At 55.9% G+C, this 16,966-nt stretch overlaps 4 protein-coding genes across 4 annotated transcripts; all 4 read left to right on the top strand.

Moving 5' to 3' along the window:
- The first annotated feature begins 125 nt into the window (after positions 1-125).
- On the top strand, positions 126-3,239 carry ASPZODRAFT_128410 (hypothetical protein). The gene is made up of 4 exons (XM_022722017.1): positions 126-555; positions 631-748; positions 816-2,318; positions 2,411-3,239. The coding sequence occupies exons 1-4, from the start codon at positions 445-447 to the stop codon at positions 3,055-3,057; spliced, it is 2,379 nt and encodes a 792-aa protein (XP_022584367.1). The 5' UTR covers positions 126-444; the 3' UTR covers positions 3,058-3,239.
- A 1,537-nt stretch (positions 3,240-4,776) lies between these two features.
- ASPZODRAFT_149318 (hypothetical protein) lies at positions 4,777-5,832 on the top strand (the record flags this gene model as incomplete). Its single annotated transcript, XM_022725476.1, has 3 exons — positions 4,777-5,330; positions 5,395-5,684; positions 5,762-5,832. The coding sequence occupies 3 exons, from the start codon at positions 4,777-4,779 to the stop codon at positions 5,830-5,832; spliced, it is 915 nt and encodes a 304-aa protein (XP_022584366.1).
- Positions 5,833-6,602: 770 nt separating this feature from the next.
- ASPZODRAFT_128406 (hypothetical protein) lies at positions 6,603-10,203 on the top strand. The gene is made up of 4 exons (XM_022722016.1): positions 6,603-7,475; positions 7,544-7,573; positions 7,621-9,660; positions 9,726-10,203. The coding sequence occupies exons 1-4, from the start codon at positions 7,040-7,042 to the stop codon at positions 9,845-9,847; spliced, it is 2,628 nt and encodes an 875-aa protein (XP_022584365.1). The 5' UTR covers positions 6,603-7,039; the 3' UTR covers positions 9,848-10,203.
- Positions 10,204-11,503: 1,300 nt separating this feature from the next.
- ASPZODRAFT_1046496 (hypothetical protein) lies at positions 11,504-16,330 on the top strand. Its single transcript, XM_022720867.1, has 3 exons — positions 11,504-11,653; positions 11,717-13,783; positions 13,876-16,330. Exons 1-3 carry the CDS (start codon positions 11,559-11,561, stop codon positions 16,019-16,021), a joined length of 4,308 nt encoding a protein of 1,435 aa, XP_022584364.1. The 5' UTR covers positions 11,504-11,558; the 3' UTR covers positions 16,022-16,330.
- Positions 16,331-16,966: the final 636 nt, after the last annotated feature.

The following is a 16,966-nucleotide window of genomic DNA, read 5'->3' as shown; positions in this document are numbered from 1 at the left end:
AAAATATAAATCAATATACCTACTGACCCAATATACTGGCTGGCAGCTGCTGACTGATCCCACGTGATCCATGTTCCTGATGCAGCGATGACGCACTTAGAGATCCTCAGGATTCTTTGCTGCAACTAAAACGGCGAGAACCCCCCGATTCACATGCTCTAGTGAATCTAGTGTGTGTGAGCTTTTGCCACTTCTCTTTGCTTATTCACGCCATCAATTGAGGAAGGGGAAAAGACCCCTCGTCCTGTCCAAAACCAAGTTTCGTCGTGTCGATCGAGGCGTTGGTTGTTTGAAGCGGGCTGTCTTCGCCTTGGGACTTCAGCCCCGCACTCGAAAAGAGGGACTTCTGGCGTTCGAGCCGACAGCCAACTGGCCACGAATTTGCCAACAAAAGACCAAGACTCTTTGCCGTCCACTCGCATTCCCCTTCTGAGATCGAACGGAATGGCAACAGCCACTACGGGGATACATGATCATGAACGGACGCATGGCGGTGGGTCATCTGAGACGGGGCTAAAGCTGGTCAACCGGCTCCAGCAGAGCAAGTCGCCCTACGTAAGTTGCAACGTCTCTGGGCGATGAGGCACGCGTCTTCTGGAATATGCCTGGAGGTTGCTGATTGGGTGCTAGGTCAGAGCTCATGGGGACAATCCGGTGGCCTGGCAGCCGTGGGATGCAGAGGCCATCGAGCTGGCGAAGCGGCATAACAGGTTGATTTTTCTGAGTATCGGCTATTCGGCCTGTCATTGTATGTTATGCTTCTTGGGTTTTTGTTTTCTTTTTTTTTCAATCTAGTTCTTTCTAACAAAGAACAGGGTGCCATGTGATGGAAAAGGAGTCGTTCGTGTCGTCTGAGGTGGCGGGGATTCTCAACGAGTTCTTCATCCCTATCAAGGTGGACCGGGAGGAACGGCCGGATATCGACGACATTTACATGAACTATGTACAGGCAACCACCGGGTCTGGCGGCTGGCCGCTGAACGTTTTCCTGACCCCAGACCTCGAACCAATCTTTGGCGGCACCTACTGGCCGGGCCCGAACACCTCGTCGATCGGACCGGGCACGACCAGTTTTATGGAGATCCTGGAGAAGCTGCGGGACGTATGGAAGACGCAGGAGCAGCAGTGTCGCGACAGCGGCAAGACGATCACAAAGCAGCTGCAGGATTTCGCCGAGGAAGGGACACATTCGCAGCACGGCGAGCGTGAGGCGGATGAAGACTTGGAGCTGGAGCTGGTCGAAGAGGCGTACCAGCATTTTGTCTCGCGGTATGACTCCATCAACGGCGGGTTCTCGACCGCGCCCAAGTTTCCGGCCCCTGCGAATCTGGCCTTCTTGCTGCGTCTGGGGTGCTATCCCACTGCCGTTCTAGACATTGTCGGCCAGGACGAGTGCGAGAAGGCGACCGTCATGGCCGTGCAGACCCTCATCAACATGGCCCGAGGCGGGATCCGCGACCACATCGGCCATGGATTCGCCCGGTACAGCGTGACGGCCGACTGGAGCCTGCCACATTTTGAGAAGATGCTGTATGACCAGGCGCAGCTTCTATCCGTCTACATCGATGCCTTCCGGCTGACCCATCACCCGGAGCTGCTCGGGGCGGTCTACGATTTGATCACATATCTGACCAGCGCGCCGATCCAGTCGTCGACAGGAGGGTTCTACTCGTCCGAGGATGCCGACAGTCTACCGAACCCTACGGACACGGAAAAGCGCGAGGGGGCATTCTACGTCTGGACGATGAAAGAGTTCACCCAGGTTCTCGGCCAACGAGACGCCGGCGTGTGCGCCCGCCACTGGGGGGTGCTCCCCGACGGAAACGTCTCGCCGGAGCACGACCCGCACGACGAGTTCATGAACCAGAACGTGCTGGCCATCCGGGCCACGCCCAGCAAGCTCGCCAAGGAGTTTGGTTTGAGCGAAGAAGAAGTGGTCAAGATCATCAAGTCGGCGCGGCAACGGCTCCGCGACCACCGCAACAAAGTGCGCGTGCGGCCGAACCTCGACGACAAGATCATCGTCGCGTGGAACGGGCTTGCCATCGGCGCCCTGGCCAAGGCGAGTATCCTGTTCGAAAGCATCGATGGCGGCAAAGCCCTGCAATGCCGAGAGGCAGCCACCAAGGCCGCCACCTTCATAAAGAATCACATGTTCGACAAGCCGACCGGAAGGCTCTGGCGCATCTACCGTGACGGTAGCCGAGGCGAAACACCTGGCTTCGCGGATGATTATGCCTACCTGATCGCCGGCTTGCTCGATCTGTACGAGGCGACTTTTGACGATAGCTATCTTCAATTTGCCGACCAACTACAGAGTACTCCCTCCCTCCCTCCCTCCCTCCCTCCCTCCCTCTCTCTCTCTTTTGTCTCGATTTTTCCCTTCTCGATATAGACTGACAATGTTTAGGTTATCTGGATGCCAATTTCCAGGCCATCTCCGGCTCCACGCCAGCAGGGTACTACAACACACCATCGGTGACTACTCCGGGAGCGCCCGGGCCGTTGATCCGGTTGAAGACGGGGACCGACTCGGCGACCCCGTCCATCAACGGAGTGGTAGCGAGCAACCTGATGCGTCTGTCAGCCCTACTAGCGGACGAGAAGTACCGCGACCAGGCACGGCAGACGTGCAACTCGTTCGCGGTGGAGATCCTGCAACACCCATTCCTCTTCGTCGGCTTGCTGGACGCAGTCGTCGCGCTGGAGACGGGCGCTCGCAGCGTGACGGGGGTCTTCTGCAGCGCAGACGTGACGGAGACGAGCGTGCCGCGGGCGGACAGCCTGCTCGACAAGACCGAGCAGCCCGTTTCGGCGTGGGAGCTGATTGTCCAGAAAATCCGCGCCGAGTGCCGGCTCGCAGTCTCGTCCACGTGCACCACCAACGCAGCCTTGGTCGACGTGCGGCCGTCACACGCGGGCGACTTTGTCGGCAACCCTTCCTTCTGGTTGCTCGGGCGAAATCCCTTGCTCAAGTCGCTGCGCGGGTCTACCGGTCAAAAGAAGAATCACCTGATGCTCTGCGAGTCGGGCAGTTGTCGGATAGTGGATGTCTAATGGGTTCCTTCTTTTTTTTTCCCCTTCCTTGGATACTATTGCAATGGTTTGCATACGCGGTGCAGGGCGGAGTATGGTTTGCATAGAATATGATCTGATCTTCTCGTTCCATGGACAACTAGTTAGTACAATAGTAGAGACAGTACCTAGGTAGATAAGAAACTCGCCACGAATCATCCTTTTCTTCTTTATTCCCTCTGAACTTTGCGCAAGAATTCTCCGCATTGCGTACCACGAGGAACCGCTATCCGTGGTTCTTATCGGCGATAGAGTTGAGGGGCTCTCTGGGATCTGGTTCCAACGCGTGGACGGTGGGCATGGAGCGAACGAAACCAGGGTCCGACATGATGCCTCGGATGTACGGAGTCGGAGTACATTCCCTGTCCAGTGTTTAGTCCTGCCAGAGTGGATGAGTTCGTCTGTTACGGCCTGGATTAATTTTCGCGCAGGCATCGAGAGGGGAGGTCATGTGACTGTGGCGGAGGATGAAACAGACAAAAACGTAAAATACAAAAGAAAGCATACAATCAGAGGTAATAACGGGTACTGTAGGCGGTAATAATGGTATAGGCTGATCCCTTACTGTTGATCCCAATCTCCTCCTCACTATTCTAATCTACTACAAATTATTCTTAATAGAACAGACGTCTATCTATCTACTACCTGCGCTCGGTACTTCTTACCTACCATCCTAAACTTGGACTTCTCGGTGGGCCGGCGCCAAACGGACCTGAAACGAACCAAATCTCGGCCTGGGCCTCGCCAGCTCGGAGCACTGGTCAACACGAAGCGACGACAGGACGAGGGAAAACATGGTCCAGGGCCAGGAACAACCCAGGGATAAGAGACAAGCAATCCGAACTCCAGGCTGAATCTGACGCGCCATCGCTGGAGGATGACGCTGTTGCAGATCCATGGGTCGCTCGCCATCGGTTGGTGGTTCGACGCCAGGAATGCTAGTTGTTGTTGTCTCGTTGTCCTGCCATTGTCCCTGATGGCCGGGCGGCAAGACGAACTGTTTTGGCATGCCGGGGGGGGTAAGACCAGCCTCATTCCTGAAACGAGTCTTCTATTATACAGTTCATGCCTATTGATTGTGCTTTTCTGGCAGCTCAGATTCCTCTCTGCTTCTCCTCTGCCATCTGAACAACGGTGAATACACCAACGGTTGACCGATCCTAAACACATCACCAGAATAATAATCAGAATATGATGGAACCAATCTAATAAGGATCCGCCAGTTGCCTGAATCCCCGCTCCCTTAATTTACGTTTGATTGCCTTGACCTGTTGTCCAGCCAGTCCTGTCTAGATCTTCTGCCCCACTGGACGGCGGCGACTCCTTTCCATCTCCAAAGGCACTCGAGCGAGAGACTCTTTATATCATCCAGCCTCGAGCTTTTCCCTTTCTTTCTCTCTCTTTTTTTTCCCTTTCTCTCCTCACACAGTCTTTATCTTCTCTCTCTCGCCTTTGTTGCACTTTTTTCATTCTTTCAAAAAGTGTCGGCAGGGCTGTCATTCCTTTCTCCCCTTCCACTCTTATCTACCTTCCTACCCAAGTGTCGACCTGCCAGTCTCGTCGACCAAAACTTCCTGTGGAAGCCTGTGCTATCGTCGGTGGAATAATTCATCCAGTTGATCTGGGGAACAAAGCAGCCGTCAATTTAAATCTCCCAAAACCAAAGAAAAACCCCTCAATTCCAATTCCATACCAATCAAGATGCGTTCCGCCTTCTTGTTGAGTGCCGTCTGCGCCGCCGGTGTCCTGGCCAACCCCGTGGACAAGCGCGCGGTCGTGACTGACGTGACGGTTGTGACCGTCACCGACTATGTGACCCTCGACACCACCCAGACCACGACCACCACGGAGGTCCCAGTCGTGACCGTGACCGAGACCCCCGTAGCGGCCGAGAACTACGTGACCACGGTTGATGTTGATGCCGTGGATCCCACCTCCACCTCTTCTGCCGCTGCCGTCGTGGTTGAGACGACCACCTCTGCCATCTCCTCGGCGGAACCTACGTCGACCCCAATTGTGCTGGAGGTCTCGACCTCCTCGACCTCCACTTCGACTTCTTCGGCTGCTAGCTCGACCCTAGTCACCTCTACCAGCGCTGCCGCCAGCTCTACCGCCACCAGCACCTACCAGGAGGCGGTGCTTTACAACCACAACATCCACCGCAGCAACCACTCGGCCAACTCTGTGACCTGGTCGTCCAGCCTGGAGGCCAGCGCCCGCGTGCTGGCTGAGACCTGCGTGTATGAGCACGACACGTGAGTACTGCCTTTCTTTCTTTCTTTCTTTCTTTTTCTTTCAAGTGATGTACTAATTCTTTAGCTCGATTGACGGTGGCGGCTACGGCCAAAACATCGGCTACGGTGTGAGCGCGGACAACATTGGCGAGATGCTTACCGACCTGATGTACAATGACGAGTTCGGCTACTTCGAGGGCCTGTACGGCGAGGCCGACCCCTCCATGACCTACTTCGACAACTGGGGCCACTTTTCGCAGATCGTGTGGAAGGCTACCACCGAGGTCGCCTGCGTGACCGTCACCTGCGACACTCTCGGAAATGTTGACGCCGACGAAGCTCTGCCCTTCACCGTCTGCAACTACTACCCGGCGGGTGCGTTTTCCCTTTGCTTTATATCTGGTTTTTACACCAGATCTAGTCTCAAACTGTGTCTTACTAACTAATTATAGGTAACTACGATGGAGAATACGCCGACAACGTGGGCGAGCCTCTGGGCCAGCCTTACTACTCCGTCGCTTAAGTGAAGACTTTGGAGATTGTACACTCGGGCTTGACTGCCACCACCGCCTTCGTGTGGTCCCTGGTAGCTCGTCGCTATGGTTCTCTTCCCTTCTCCAGACCACGTCTGCTTCGTTGTCAATATTACTTGTATTGTATTGACTGTACCTGGTCGTCTATAGACTAAAAGTATCCGAGTAATCGTACTTCGTATTCTTCGCACAGTAGAAGAGTACTGACTGCTAGACATTTGTTGTTGTCTCTTAATTCATCACGTGACTCATTTTCCCTTCGCCCGAACGTCATCGTCAAATCGAAGCCTGCAGCAACGAAGACGAGGGGATCATTACAGCAGACGAGATATCCTACAGAGTACCTCTTCAAGTATCATCTCCTGCAGTATAGAAACAGAAACTTTCACCACACACACACAGAGAGAGAGAGAGACCTACCTACACGCTGTTACAGAACGGAGCTACGGATTGACTCAGTACGACCCTGAGGGAAACTTCCACGCCATCCCCAGAGGATCTGCTTCAGGTTCTCCACACGCCTTATCCATCCTTATCACTCGATAGTCTAGTGTTTCCCGTTAGTCTTTGCATCTACTTGATCCGACATTAGTCTGGCGTGTATCAGAATACAAGAGGTACCTGTCTACCTTCTCCCTGGGCAGTCACTACCTGGTGGTTCTATGTGTGTTCTGGCGTCAATATCGACCCTTTCCTCCGGCATGCCACAATAGTTTACCTAGGTAGTCAGGTAGGACCCTTTTTTTTTCCTTCTTTCTTTGACTGGCTCCGTTCCCCCGGTCAGCAAACTGAAAGAAGTCATTGGCTTTTTGGAGAAGAAAGTCTCCCAGTCTCTCTGGTAAGTCTTCCCCTTCTCCCGTGCTGAGACGCTATTTCTCCTTCGCCCCGACTGCACGTGCTGCGGGATACCTCAGGCATACCTCTCTGCCTCATTGTCTATATCTCTCTGTCTTCTTCCTTGTCTCCCTCTCTGTATCTATCTCCCTACCTCGTTATTTCTCCCTTTCTCTACCTCTTCGTCTTCTTGTCTATCCATGCCACCATATTGTCTGCAGGATTGCCATTACTTCTACCGCAGTGCTCTTCGTCTTTTGTCTATTCCTACCCTACTCGCCTGCCTCTTTGCTTAGCTATCCAATTCTGAATTCTGAATACTGGATACTGGACACTGGACTGGAATAGGGCTAATTTATTATAATGTCATACTCATCGCTTGCAGTGCGCTACTTTACCACTCCCAAACCCCTAGGTGATGCTATGGAGAACTCCTCCCAGGCCTCGCATGGGCTGGATACCAAGATTATCCCCTCCTCCCAGAGTCCCGTAAAGGGGAACAACAACAGTACATCGTCATCCTCGTCGACCTCAACCACGACTTTGGATCAGCAGATGACCAACGGTAAAAGCAGGGGTCTGACATTTGCCAACCAGGAATCACTGCCCAAGCTGCCTATCCCGGAACTCGAGGAGACATGTCGCAAGTACTTGGAGGCGCTGGCACCGTTACAGACAGCCAGAGAGCAGGAGGAGTCGAGACTTGCCGTCCAGGACTTTCTCCGCACAGATGGGCCTCTCTTGCAGGAGAGACTGAAGAATTATGCTTCCTCCAAGACGAGCTTTATTGAACAGTTCTGTATGTTTGAAAAAAAGAAAAAAGAAAAAAGGTGAAGAAAGAAAGGTGAAAATAGACTGACAGTATAGGGTACGATTCGTATCTCAACTATGACAATCGTATGTACCCCAAGAATGCGTTGGCTTACGATTGACTAACTCAACAGCCGTCGTGCTCAATCTGAACCCCTTCTTTCTGCTGGAAGATGACCCAACCCCCAGTCGGAACAACCAGGTGACCCGGGCAGCCTCGCTCGTCGTCTCGGCACTATCCTTTGTGCGCGCGGTGCGTCGCGAGGAGCTGCCGCCGGACACGGTGCGTGGCACGCCGCTGTGCATGTACCAGTACTCACGCCTGTTTGGCACGGCGCGCGTGCCCACGGACAACGGGTGCATCATCAGCCAGGATCCGACGGCGAAACACATCGTCGTCCTGTGCCGCGGCCAGTTCTACTGGTTCGATGTGTTGGACAACAATCACGATCTGATCATGAGCGAGAAGGACATCTCGGTCAACCTGCAGGTCATCGTGGGCGACGCCGAGCAAACCCCCATCCAGGATGCGGCCAAAGGCGCGCTCGGCGTGCTCAGCACGGAGAACCGGAAAGTGTGGTCGGGCCTGCGCGACATCCTGACCAAGGAGACCGGGTCGAACAACGCCGAGTGCCTCAACATCGTCGACACGGCGCTCTTCGTCCTCTGTCTCGACTACACCGAGCCGTCGAGCACGGCAGAGCTGTGCGGCAACATGCTGTGCGGCACCAGCGAGGTCGTGCGCGGCGTGCAGGTGGGCACCTGTACCAACCGCTGGTACGACAAGCTGCAGATCATCGTGTGCAAGAACGGCAGCGCCGGTATCAACTTTGAGCACACGGGCGTCGACGGCCACACCGTGCTGCGCTTCGCCAGCGACCTCTACACCGACACCATCCTGCGCTTCGCCAAGACGATCAACGGGCAGGCGCCCAGCCTGTGGGCGACGACCAGCCCGGACCCGGCGCGCCGCGATCCACGAAGCTTCGGCAACGTGAGCACGACGCCGCGCAAGCTCGAGTGGGACATGGCGCCCGAGCTGAGCATCGCGCTGCGCTTCGCTGAGTCGCACCTGGCCGACCTGCTGCAGCAACACGAGTTCCAGGTGCTCGACTTTGAGGGCTACGGCAAGACCTTCATCACCTCCATGGGTCTCTCGCCCGATGCCTTTGTGCAGATGGCCTTCCAGGCCGCCTACTACGGGCTCTACGGCCGCGTCGAGAACACCTACGAACCCGCCATGACCAAGACCTTCCTGCACGGCCGCACCGAGGCCATCCGCACCGTCACCTCGGAGTCGCTCGACTTTGTCAAGATCTTCTGGGGCGACAATCCGGCCAAAGACAAGGTCGACGCTCTCCGCACGGCCACCCAAAAGCACTCGGCCACCACCAAGGACTGTGCCCGCGGCCACGGACCCGACCGTCACCTCTACGCCATGTATTGTCTCTGGCAGCGGTCGTTTGAAGACAACACCTCGGTTGTCGACAGTATTGGCGACACCGGCTCCTCTCAGGATTCTGCCAGCCCGGTGCTTGAAATACCTTCTTCTTCTTCTTCTTCTTCTTCTTCTCCTACTGCCATCGGTGGTGGCGGCGGCGGCGGCGGCGGCGGCGACTCTAACTCTCCTCGACTTGCCTCCCCAGTCTCGGACTACGACGGCCTCTCGTCCGTTTCAAACGGTTACAGCAGCGTACGGCTCCGGACAACGACACCCAGCATTTTCACCGACCCCGGCTGGGACAAGATCAACAACACCATTCTGTCGACATCTAACTGCGGCAACTCGTCACTGCGCCACTTCGGGTTCGGCCCGACCTCCGGCGACGGGTTTGGGATCGGGTACATCATCAAGGACGATTCGATCTCCATCTGCGCAAGCTCCAAGCACCGCCAGACCGCCCGCCTCATGCATACCCTCGAGTCATACCTGCACGAGATCCGCAAGCTGCTGCGCGCGACCACGACCCGCAAACCCGTCAGTCCACGCACCAGCCGCGCCCGCGAGCTCGAGATCCTCTCCGAACGCCTGCACTCCGATACCACGCACCATCACCATCACCACCAGCGGCGCGGGCGGATTGTGCGCGGGGACGCCAATTCAACCAGGGGAGGGGCCGACACCCCGACCACGGCGGATAGTGGGGACATCGATGATGATGGGATGGGCGGATGTAAGTTTTTTTTTTTTTTTATGCTTCTTGTTTCATATATATCTTCTACTTGCTAACCTTTCTAGATGGCTTCTTCGATGCCGGCATGCTGCTTCACGCATTGAAAGGCGTGAGCGAGCGGGACCGAGGCGACAAGCCTGCCAAGCGACGCTTTGTGGGGAAAAAGCTCCAGCTAAATGAATATTGAGGACAGAGTATACAATGAGTCTATCTTATATACCCTATGAATATGTTGTAACTACCGTGTACAAAGCTTACCTTCCATGAACTTGTATAGTACTATAGTATCTAACTATACACTTCATCTATAGACTAACTATGGAGTATGGAGTATGTACTCCATACTCGTACAGGCAGACTACTTACTACATATCTTATCGCGGTCAATGCTTCAGTGGCTGGACACGGACATGCAGCGCTACGTGGCCCAGTAGATGGTGCAGTGCTCTGTGCTCTGTGCACAGGGCTACTCCGTACAGAGCATGGAGGATGTACCTAGTATGCGCGTGTATGTAGTAAGGGTTGCATGCATTTACATTTCCAATCAATTGCCGGCGTCTCGATACGGGAGTCTGCTGGAAATATTCTAGATACAGACAGTTACCTTGTAGTATACTTTCTACCGTATTATCTCCGGCTAAACATTACTACTAGGAGGTTGCGATGTTTTATGTACCTTATCCACTATGATCTGCATTAGTTGCTCCACGATCAGTACAACAGAGTCATGATTGCTTATAGGTTTCAATTGGTCATTAACAGGTAACTATTAATCAATTAATTGTAACCAATGTCTCGACAAAATAGGTACTTAGTACAGTATCCATTACCTATACTATGTACTCGCATGATCAGCTCTACCGCGGACCGCGTAGTATCCAGCACTCACGTGACCGGCCCAGTACCCGTGACAGCCGACTCCTTCTCTTCGCATCATCGAGAGCAGAGTACACCCAAGGCAGAGCGAGAGACAGACCGAGAGGCAGACGGACTGGCAGAGCGAGAGACGGAGAGACACTGTCCGGAAGCTCTGGAAGAAGAGAGCAACAAAGAGTACAACATACTACACACAAGGTATGTCGCCTTTTCCTGCCTGAGGCTCCGCGTCAGGCCACTTCTCTGCGCTCCACTTCAGGGAGCACGACCTGCGATCGCTGCCAGCCAGTACTTCCCATGCAGTCTCTTTGAACTATCTCTCTCTCTTCTCCCTCGTTTCCATCAGCTTCAAAAGGAACATAGACGATTGACGGATAAACTCACTAGATTGATCCACGCTCTCCCTTTTTTCCATTCGCCTCACCACCGCTGCTTCCCCGACCGCTGGGAACTCCTCCTCACTGCCTGCCGTCGATCAGCGGTCACTTCAACTCCGACGGCAAACCCGCTCTATCTACCTACACCCCAACCCCTCTGGTCCGGGTGTGTCGTTGCATTCCCCAGATACATACCCTCTTTCTCTCTCTCTCTCTCCTCTCTCTCTCTCTCTCTCTCTCTCCGCTGAAAAGCGTTCCTGCAAAACTTCCCACCGCCCACCATGGCGGCAGCGCTCGATTCAGCTGTCGAGTCGCTCGTCGCGGGCCCTGCGACCGACCATGCCGCCTCCGCCCCGGCAGACTCTATGACCCCCCCTCAAAGCGCCCATGGCAAGAAGGATGCCCCGGAAAGCGTCCCTTCCGAGCTGTCCGATCTCGAGCTCGATCCCAACAATGCGAGCGCCACCATCCCGCAGATCAAGGAGGAAAAAATGGAGGAAAAGGTCGAGGCCGAGGTCGAGGTCGAGGAGATCCTCCCAGACCACTACTACGGCGATGGCAAGGTCCCCGTCTTCAAACCGGTAGGAGATGAGCTTGGTTCCCCTAGCTTAGGAGGCGGTATCACTGATTTTCGTTGCGCAGACCATGGATCAATTCCGGGATTTTCAAGCCTTTATCCAGAAAGTTGACAAATATGGCATGCAATCGGGCATTGTCAAAGTCATCCCCCCAAAGGAATGGTAAGATGGAAAAAAAAAAAAAAAAAAAAAAAAGAAGGAATTCACCAGAGCTGACATGTTTAGGACCGGCTCCCTTCCTGCCCTCGACGAAGCCGTCAAGAAGATCCGGGTGAAGAACCCTATCATGCAAGAGTTCCATGGCTCGCATGGAACGTACACCCAGGCCAACATCGAACGCCAACGCTCCTACAATCTACCCCAGTGGAAGGCGCTGTGTGAGGAGAGCAGTCATCAGCCGCCTGCCCGTCGTGGTGAGCGCCGTCGCAACCAGGAGCGTGCGCCGCGTGCAACCCCGACGCCGCGGCCGGCAACGACACGCTCCTCCGAACCGCAGCAGAAACGTGGACCCGGTCGCCCACCGAAACGGTCAAACCAGCAGCAACAACAACAACAACAACAGGTTAAGATCAAGGAGGAGCCGCCCGCCGATGATGGCCTGGTTGACAAGACCAAGCCTGAAGGCCCGCCCACTCCCGTCTCGCCCGAGTCAAACCCGGTGGAGGCCAAGTCCGAGGAGCTGAGCGAGGGGGAGTCCCTGCCTGCGCCGAAACCCAAGGGCCGGCAACCTCGGTCTGTGACTGCGCGGCGCAAAACCAACAACCGCGGTGATGCCATCGATGCCATCGATGAGGAGGCGTTCAAGGGGTTCGACTACCACATCACCGACGGCGAGGACTATACCGCAGAACGGTGCGAGGAGCTGGAGACGGCCTACTGGAAGTCGCTCATGTTTAACAACCCGCTGTACGGGGCCGACATGCCGGGCTCGCTCTTTGACGACTCCACCACGTCCTGGAACGTCGCACGGCTGCCCAACCTGCTCGACGTGCTGGGCCAGAAGGTCCCCGGTGTCAACACAGCCTACCTCTACCTGGGTATGTGGAAGGCGACTTTTGCCTGGCACCTGGAGGACGTGGACCTGTACAGCATCAACTACATCCACTTTGGCGCTCCCAAGCAGTGGTACAGCATCTCGCAGGCCGACGCCCCGCGCTTCGAGCAGGCGATGCGCAGCATCTGGCCCAGCGACGCCAAGAACTGCGACCAGTTCTTACGCCACAAGACCTACCTCGTCTCGCCCAGCATCCTCAAGTCGCAGTACGGCATCACGGTGAACCGCCTCGTCCACTATGAGGGCGAATTCGTCATCACATATCCGTACGGCTACCACTCGGGCTTCAACCTAGGCTACAACTGCGCCGAGTCGGTCAACTTCGCCACGGAGCAATGGCTCGACTACGGTCGCATCGCCAAGAAGTGCCACTGCGAGGCCGATAGCGTGTGGATCGACGTCGAGGAAATCCAGCGGAAGCTGCGCGGCGAGTCCACTCCGGAGTATTACTACTACGGGGAACTCGAAAGCGAGCTGGATGAGATGGACGGCGCCTCGGATCTTCTCACCCCGCCCCGGAGTGTCCCTGAGAAGGCCGGGAGCAGCAGTAGTACCATCACCACCACCACCACCACCACCACCACCGGCGGTAGCACTCGCGGTCGCAAACGCAAGCTTGATAACGGTGAGCCGCGCACCGGCAAACGCACTCGCATGGGCCCAGATGCTTCACGCAAACTTCCCTGTGTGTTGTGTCCCAATAATCTGGATTACGAGGATCTGTTGCCGACCGAGGATGGCAAGGCGCACGCGCACCGGCGCTGTGCACTGTACATCGAGGAGACGACCATACTGCGCGATGGGACCGGTCGGGAGGTCGTCTGCGACATCGACCAGATCCCCAAGGCTCGTCTGGGCCTCAAATGCCTCTTCTGCCGCGAGGTGCGCGGCGCCTGCTTCCAGTGCAACTTTGGCAAATGCACGCGGGCGTACCACGCCACCTGCGCCCTCCTTGCCGGCGTCCAAGTCGAGATGGGCTCGCTCGCCGTCGTGGCCGATGACGGGCAGACCTACTCGGTGCCCAGCGTCGATCTCAAGTGCAAATTCCACCGGCAGAAACGCCAGGCCTGGTACCCCGGCGAAACCGCCGACACCGACAAGCGTCTGATCGAACGTGCCTCGCGTCTCATCCAGGGCGACCTGGTCCAGTTCCAGGCCGACAAGGAGATCAACGGAGCCATTGTCCTGCAGAACCGACCGGAGGAGCGGACAGCTCTTCTCAAGGTTCTCCCACGGGGGTGAGTTTTTTTTTTTTTTTTTTTTCTTTTTTTTCGTCTTTTTTAACTTTCCTCTTATTTTTTCCCCTATGTTTATTTATGCTAATTATCAGCGACATCATCGAGCTCCCCTACCGCTGGATGCTCATCGTCCGGCGCAGCAACTTCCCCCCTCTGCCCTCCGGCATCGCACCCCTCCCAGCGCATCTCGCGCGTAAGCCGGACCCTCGCCGCGATCTCGACACGGGCCTGCCCCTGCCCGGGCGCCCATTCTGCGACGCCGATGCCCCCTATCAGTGGGCCGAATTCGAGTCGGTCGCACTGCGGGCCTCTTCTGACGCTGCCCCACCGGTGCTGGTCGACCTTGACCGGCACGAGCAGCTGTGGCATTACCTGGGCGCCTCGTCGACCGAGTGTAGGGCTCAGTATACGCACAACCCTAGCCTGCCCGTCCACAACCCGCGGGCCAATTTCCTCGATAGCGTCAAGTCGCTGGGCGCCCTGGCCGCTGCCGGCCGTCTCCCCCCCTCGTCCTCCTCCTCCTCCTCCTTGTCTTCGTCGCACCCCCACCACCATCTTTATGCTGCTGTTACTGCTGCTGCTGCTGCCCCTCCTTCCTCGCTCCCGTTGCAGCAGCGCCCTCCCCCCTCTGCTGCTGCTGCTGCGATGCCTCCTGCCTACCACCGATCCTTGCCTAATAATCGCAATAATAATTCCCTTCATCATTCTCATCATCATCATCATCGTCATGCTCCTTACCCGTCCGTCTCCGTGGCAAAAACCTTACCGCCGCACCATCACCTCACCACCACCACCACCACCACCACCAACAACAACAACAACAACAACAACAACAATCATAACAACAACAACACTACTACCGGTGGAAATAATGGAGTTAACAATGGGATCGGTGGTGGTAGTGACCTACCCACCCACACCTTTGCCAACGTTCGCGAACTCATCGCCCGTCGTCGGCTCGCTCAGATCACGGAACATGCAAATGTGTTTGCGGGTTATCCGATCATCAGCCCGGAACAAGTCGTCGAGATCCTGTTGGGACCCATGGGTTCCGTACCACCACCCACAGGACTCGAAAAATTGGAGCTGGCCATGGCCCAGCGTCGCGTCCAGCCGCGGGCGGCGGACGGCACCCTACTGCCACTACAGCCGCTCAACATGCGATCCGAGGAGGTGACCCGTCTGCTGCAGATGTTACGTTTCTCGCTCGTCAGTCACCGTGAACGGCTGGATGTCCTGCACAAGCGGGACGCCGCTCGTCCCGAGACCACCGTCGACAAGGCCGCCATCACCGCCGCCAAGTTGCCGGGCAAGTACGCATACCTCGACCAGCAACGCACCCAGGTTCCCACCGTCTACCAGTCCCCCTACGACATGCCCTCCGGCTTCTCCGCCTACGCTCAGCAGACTTACGGCCTGGTGCCCGCCCCGCCCGCCCCCGACCGCCCCGTGCTCCCGTCGCTCGCCAACGACTTCTTCGCCCGTCTCACCCCGGACCAGCAGGAGCTCATCCTCCGCACCTGTGGGAGTTTCGTCCAGCAGCGCGCCACCTCCTCCCGTCATCACAGCCGCCAGGGTTCCTCCTCGTCCAACCTGCGCCTGTCCGCCGCCCTCGCCCGTCAGACCGACCACCCAATCATCGACATCACCCCGGCGGCGGCTGCGACCGGCGGCGGTCCCACCATCATCCTCGATGCTGACGGCTCCGATGTGCACCCCTCCCTCCGACCCAATGACGATGGCAGCGATGGCCACCACCTGAACCACCACCACCACCACCATCCTCAACATCCTCAACATCCTCAACATCATCCTCACCTTCATCATCCTCATCTCTCTACTCATCATCTCTCCAGTCATCATCATCTCTCCCTCGCCGCTCTTGACCCTCCGCTGCACGCCGACTCCCCAACCTCCAGCTTCAGCCGGTCGCATCTACGCTTCCCGTCCCCAAACCATGACTTTGTCCCCCACGCTGACTCGCAAGATCATCATGATCTCTTCGGCGACCAACAGGCCAACACGCGGTTCTGGCAACATGGTCCTTGGGCGGCGGGCGATGGTAACACCCCGAATGAGGAAAACCGTCCCTTCTTCGGCCCCCACGAGCGCCTGAAGCACGACTACGCCTCATCCGACATCTCCCTCGGTCGCGGGCCGGGCTCCCTTCACTCCGTCGATATGGCTGGTTTCGGTCTCGACGTGCCGGACGATCTCTGCGCCGACTTGAGTCCATAGAGAGAGAGAGAGAAAAGAAAATGCCTCCCTTTTTTTTTTTTTTTTCCTTCGCATCTTCCCCCCGCATTACACACTTTTTTTTGGCCTCGGAGTTGACTCGCATCTTTGTAACGATGTATCCGGACTGACGACTGCATGAATGGGCGTTTCTTACCTTTTTATTTTCTTCCTCCCTGCATGTTCGCGTTTGATTTTTTTTTTTTTTTCCTTCCCCTCCCTTCTGTTCCCGTTCCGATGGAGTTGATGCTAGCTGGCTGGTTGAGACTTGGTCGGCTCTTGTCTCCCGCCTCCAGACTTGGTCCTCCCTGGGTCTACCAGTCTGTTCAGAGCCTACTGCCGCTCTGAAGCACATAAGTCGAAACAAAAAGGAAACAGAAAAACTCCAACCCGGAAAACAGAACCAATCCAATCCCCTCTCTCCCCCCCCTTCCCATATCCTACCGCCTTCGCGACGATATAACAAAACTTCATCTGTCCCGTTGATACCCCCAAACCCTATTCAACCTCCCCAACCTCCCCTCGCCCCCCTTTTTATCCCCCTATGTGACAATGTGATCAGTGTTGTACTACCCCGTCCCCCCCCCCCCCCCCTTTTCTTTTTCGTGTTGTTGGCCTTGTTATTTGGCGCTCATCCTCGACCACACCCGTTGAGCATTGTGTTCTAGGCACTGCCCGCGGGAGAACTCGCCGCCGGCTTCGCTCCGGGGTGGTTGAGCGGTGTTGGCAGCCGTCACGTCAGTGACCTTCTCTGTATTGGATTGATAGTTGAATTTGAGTAGATATCGGATAGAATAGGTAGTCTGATCGTCCATGTAAATACACTCTTTAGATATTACTGGTGCTTGTCCGGGTGTACTACAGTAGTATATATATATATACTTATATATTGAGGATCAAATGTCAATGGTATAGATAATAGCTGTCACCAGTTAATATACCTAGTTC

Source organism: Penicilliopsis zonata (genome assembly GCF_001890105.1).
Source record: "Penicilliopsis zonata CBS 506.65 unplaced genomic scaffold ASPZOscaffold_2, whole genome shotgun sequence".
In the NCBI taxonomy this organism is placed as follows: domain Eukaryota; kingdom Fungi; phylum Ascomycota; class Eurotiomycetes; order Eurotiales; family Aspergillaceae; genus Penicilliopsis; species Penicilliopsis zonata.
The sequence above is the reverse complement of the archived record's forward strand: the minus strand, read 5'-3'. Positions and strand labels throughout refer to the sequence as shown.

What these genes read in the sequence shown, in the direction of transcription:
- ASPZODRAFT_128406 (XM_022722016.1), top strand. Translation starts at nt 7,040, where the DNA reads ATGTCATACTCATCGCTTGCAGTGCGCTACTTTACCACTCCCAAACCC. An exon ending in GAGCTTTATTGAACAGTTCT is followed by an intron (nt 7,476 to 7,543) that starts GTATGTTTGAAA and finishes CTGACAGTATAG; the next exon opens with GGTACGATTCGTATCTCAAC. An exon ending in GTATCTCAACTATGACAATC is followed by an intron (nt 7,574 to 7,620) that starts GTATGTACCCCA and finishes CTAACTCAACAG; the next exon opens with CCGTCGTGCTCAATCTGAAC.
- ASPZODRAFT_128410 (XM_022722017.1), top strand. Translation starts at nt 445, where the DNA reads ATGGCAACAGCCACTACGGGGATACATGATCATGAACGGACGCATGGC. An exon ending in AGCAGAGCAAGTCGCCCTAC is followed by an intron (nt 556 to 630) that starts GTAAGTTGCAAC and finishes ATTGGGTGCTAG; the next exon opens with GTCAGAGCTCATGGGGACAA. An exon ending in ATTTGCCGACCAACTACAGA is followed by an intron (nt 2,319 to 2,410) that starts GTACTCCCTCCC and finishes GACAATGTTTAG; the next exon opens with GTTATCTGGATGCCAATTTC.
- ASPZODRAFT_1046496 (XM_022720867.1), top strand. Translation starts at nt 11,559, where the DNA reads ATGGATCAATTCCGGGATTTTCAAGCCTTTATCCAGAAAGTTGACAAA. An exon ending in GTCATCCCCCCAAAGGAATG is followed by an intron (nt 11,654 to 11,716) that starts GTAAGATGGAAA and finishes TGACATGTTTAG; the next exon opens with GACCGGCTCCCTTCCTGCCC. An exon ending in CTCAAGGTTCTCCCACGGGG is followed by an intron (nt 13,784 to 13,875) that starts GTGAGTTTTTTT and finishes GCTAATTATCAG; the next exon opens with CGACATCATCGAGCTCCCCT.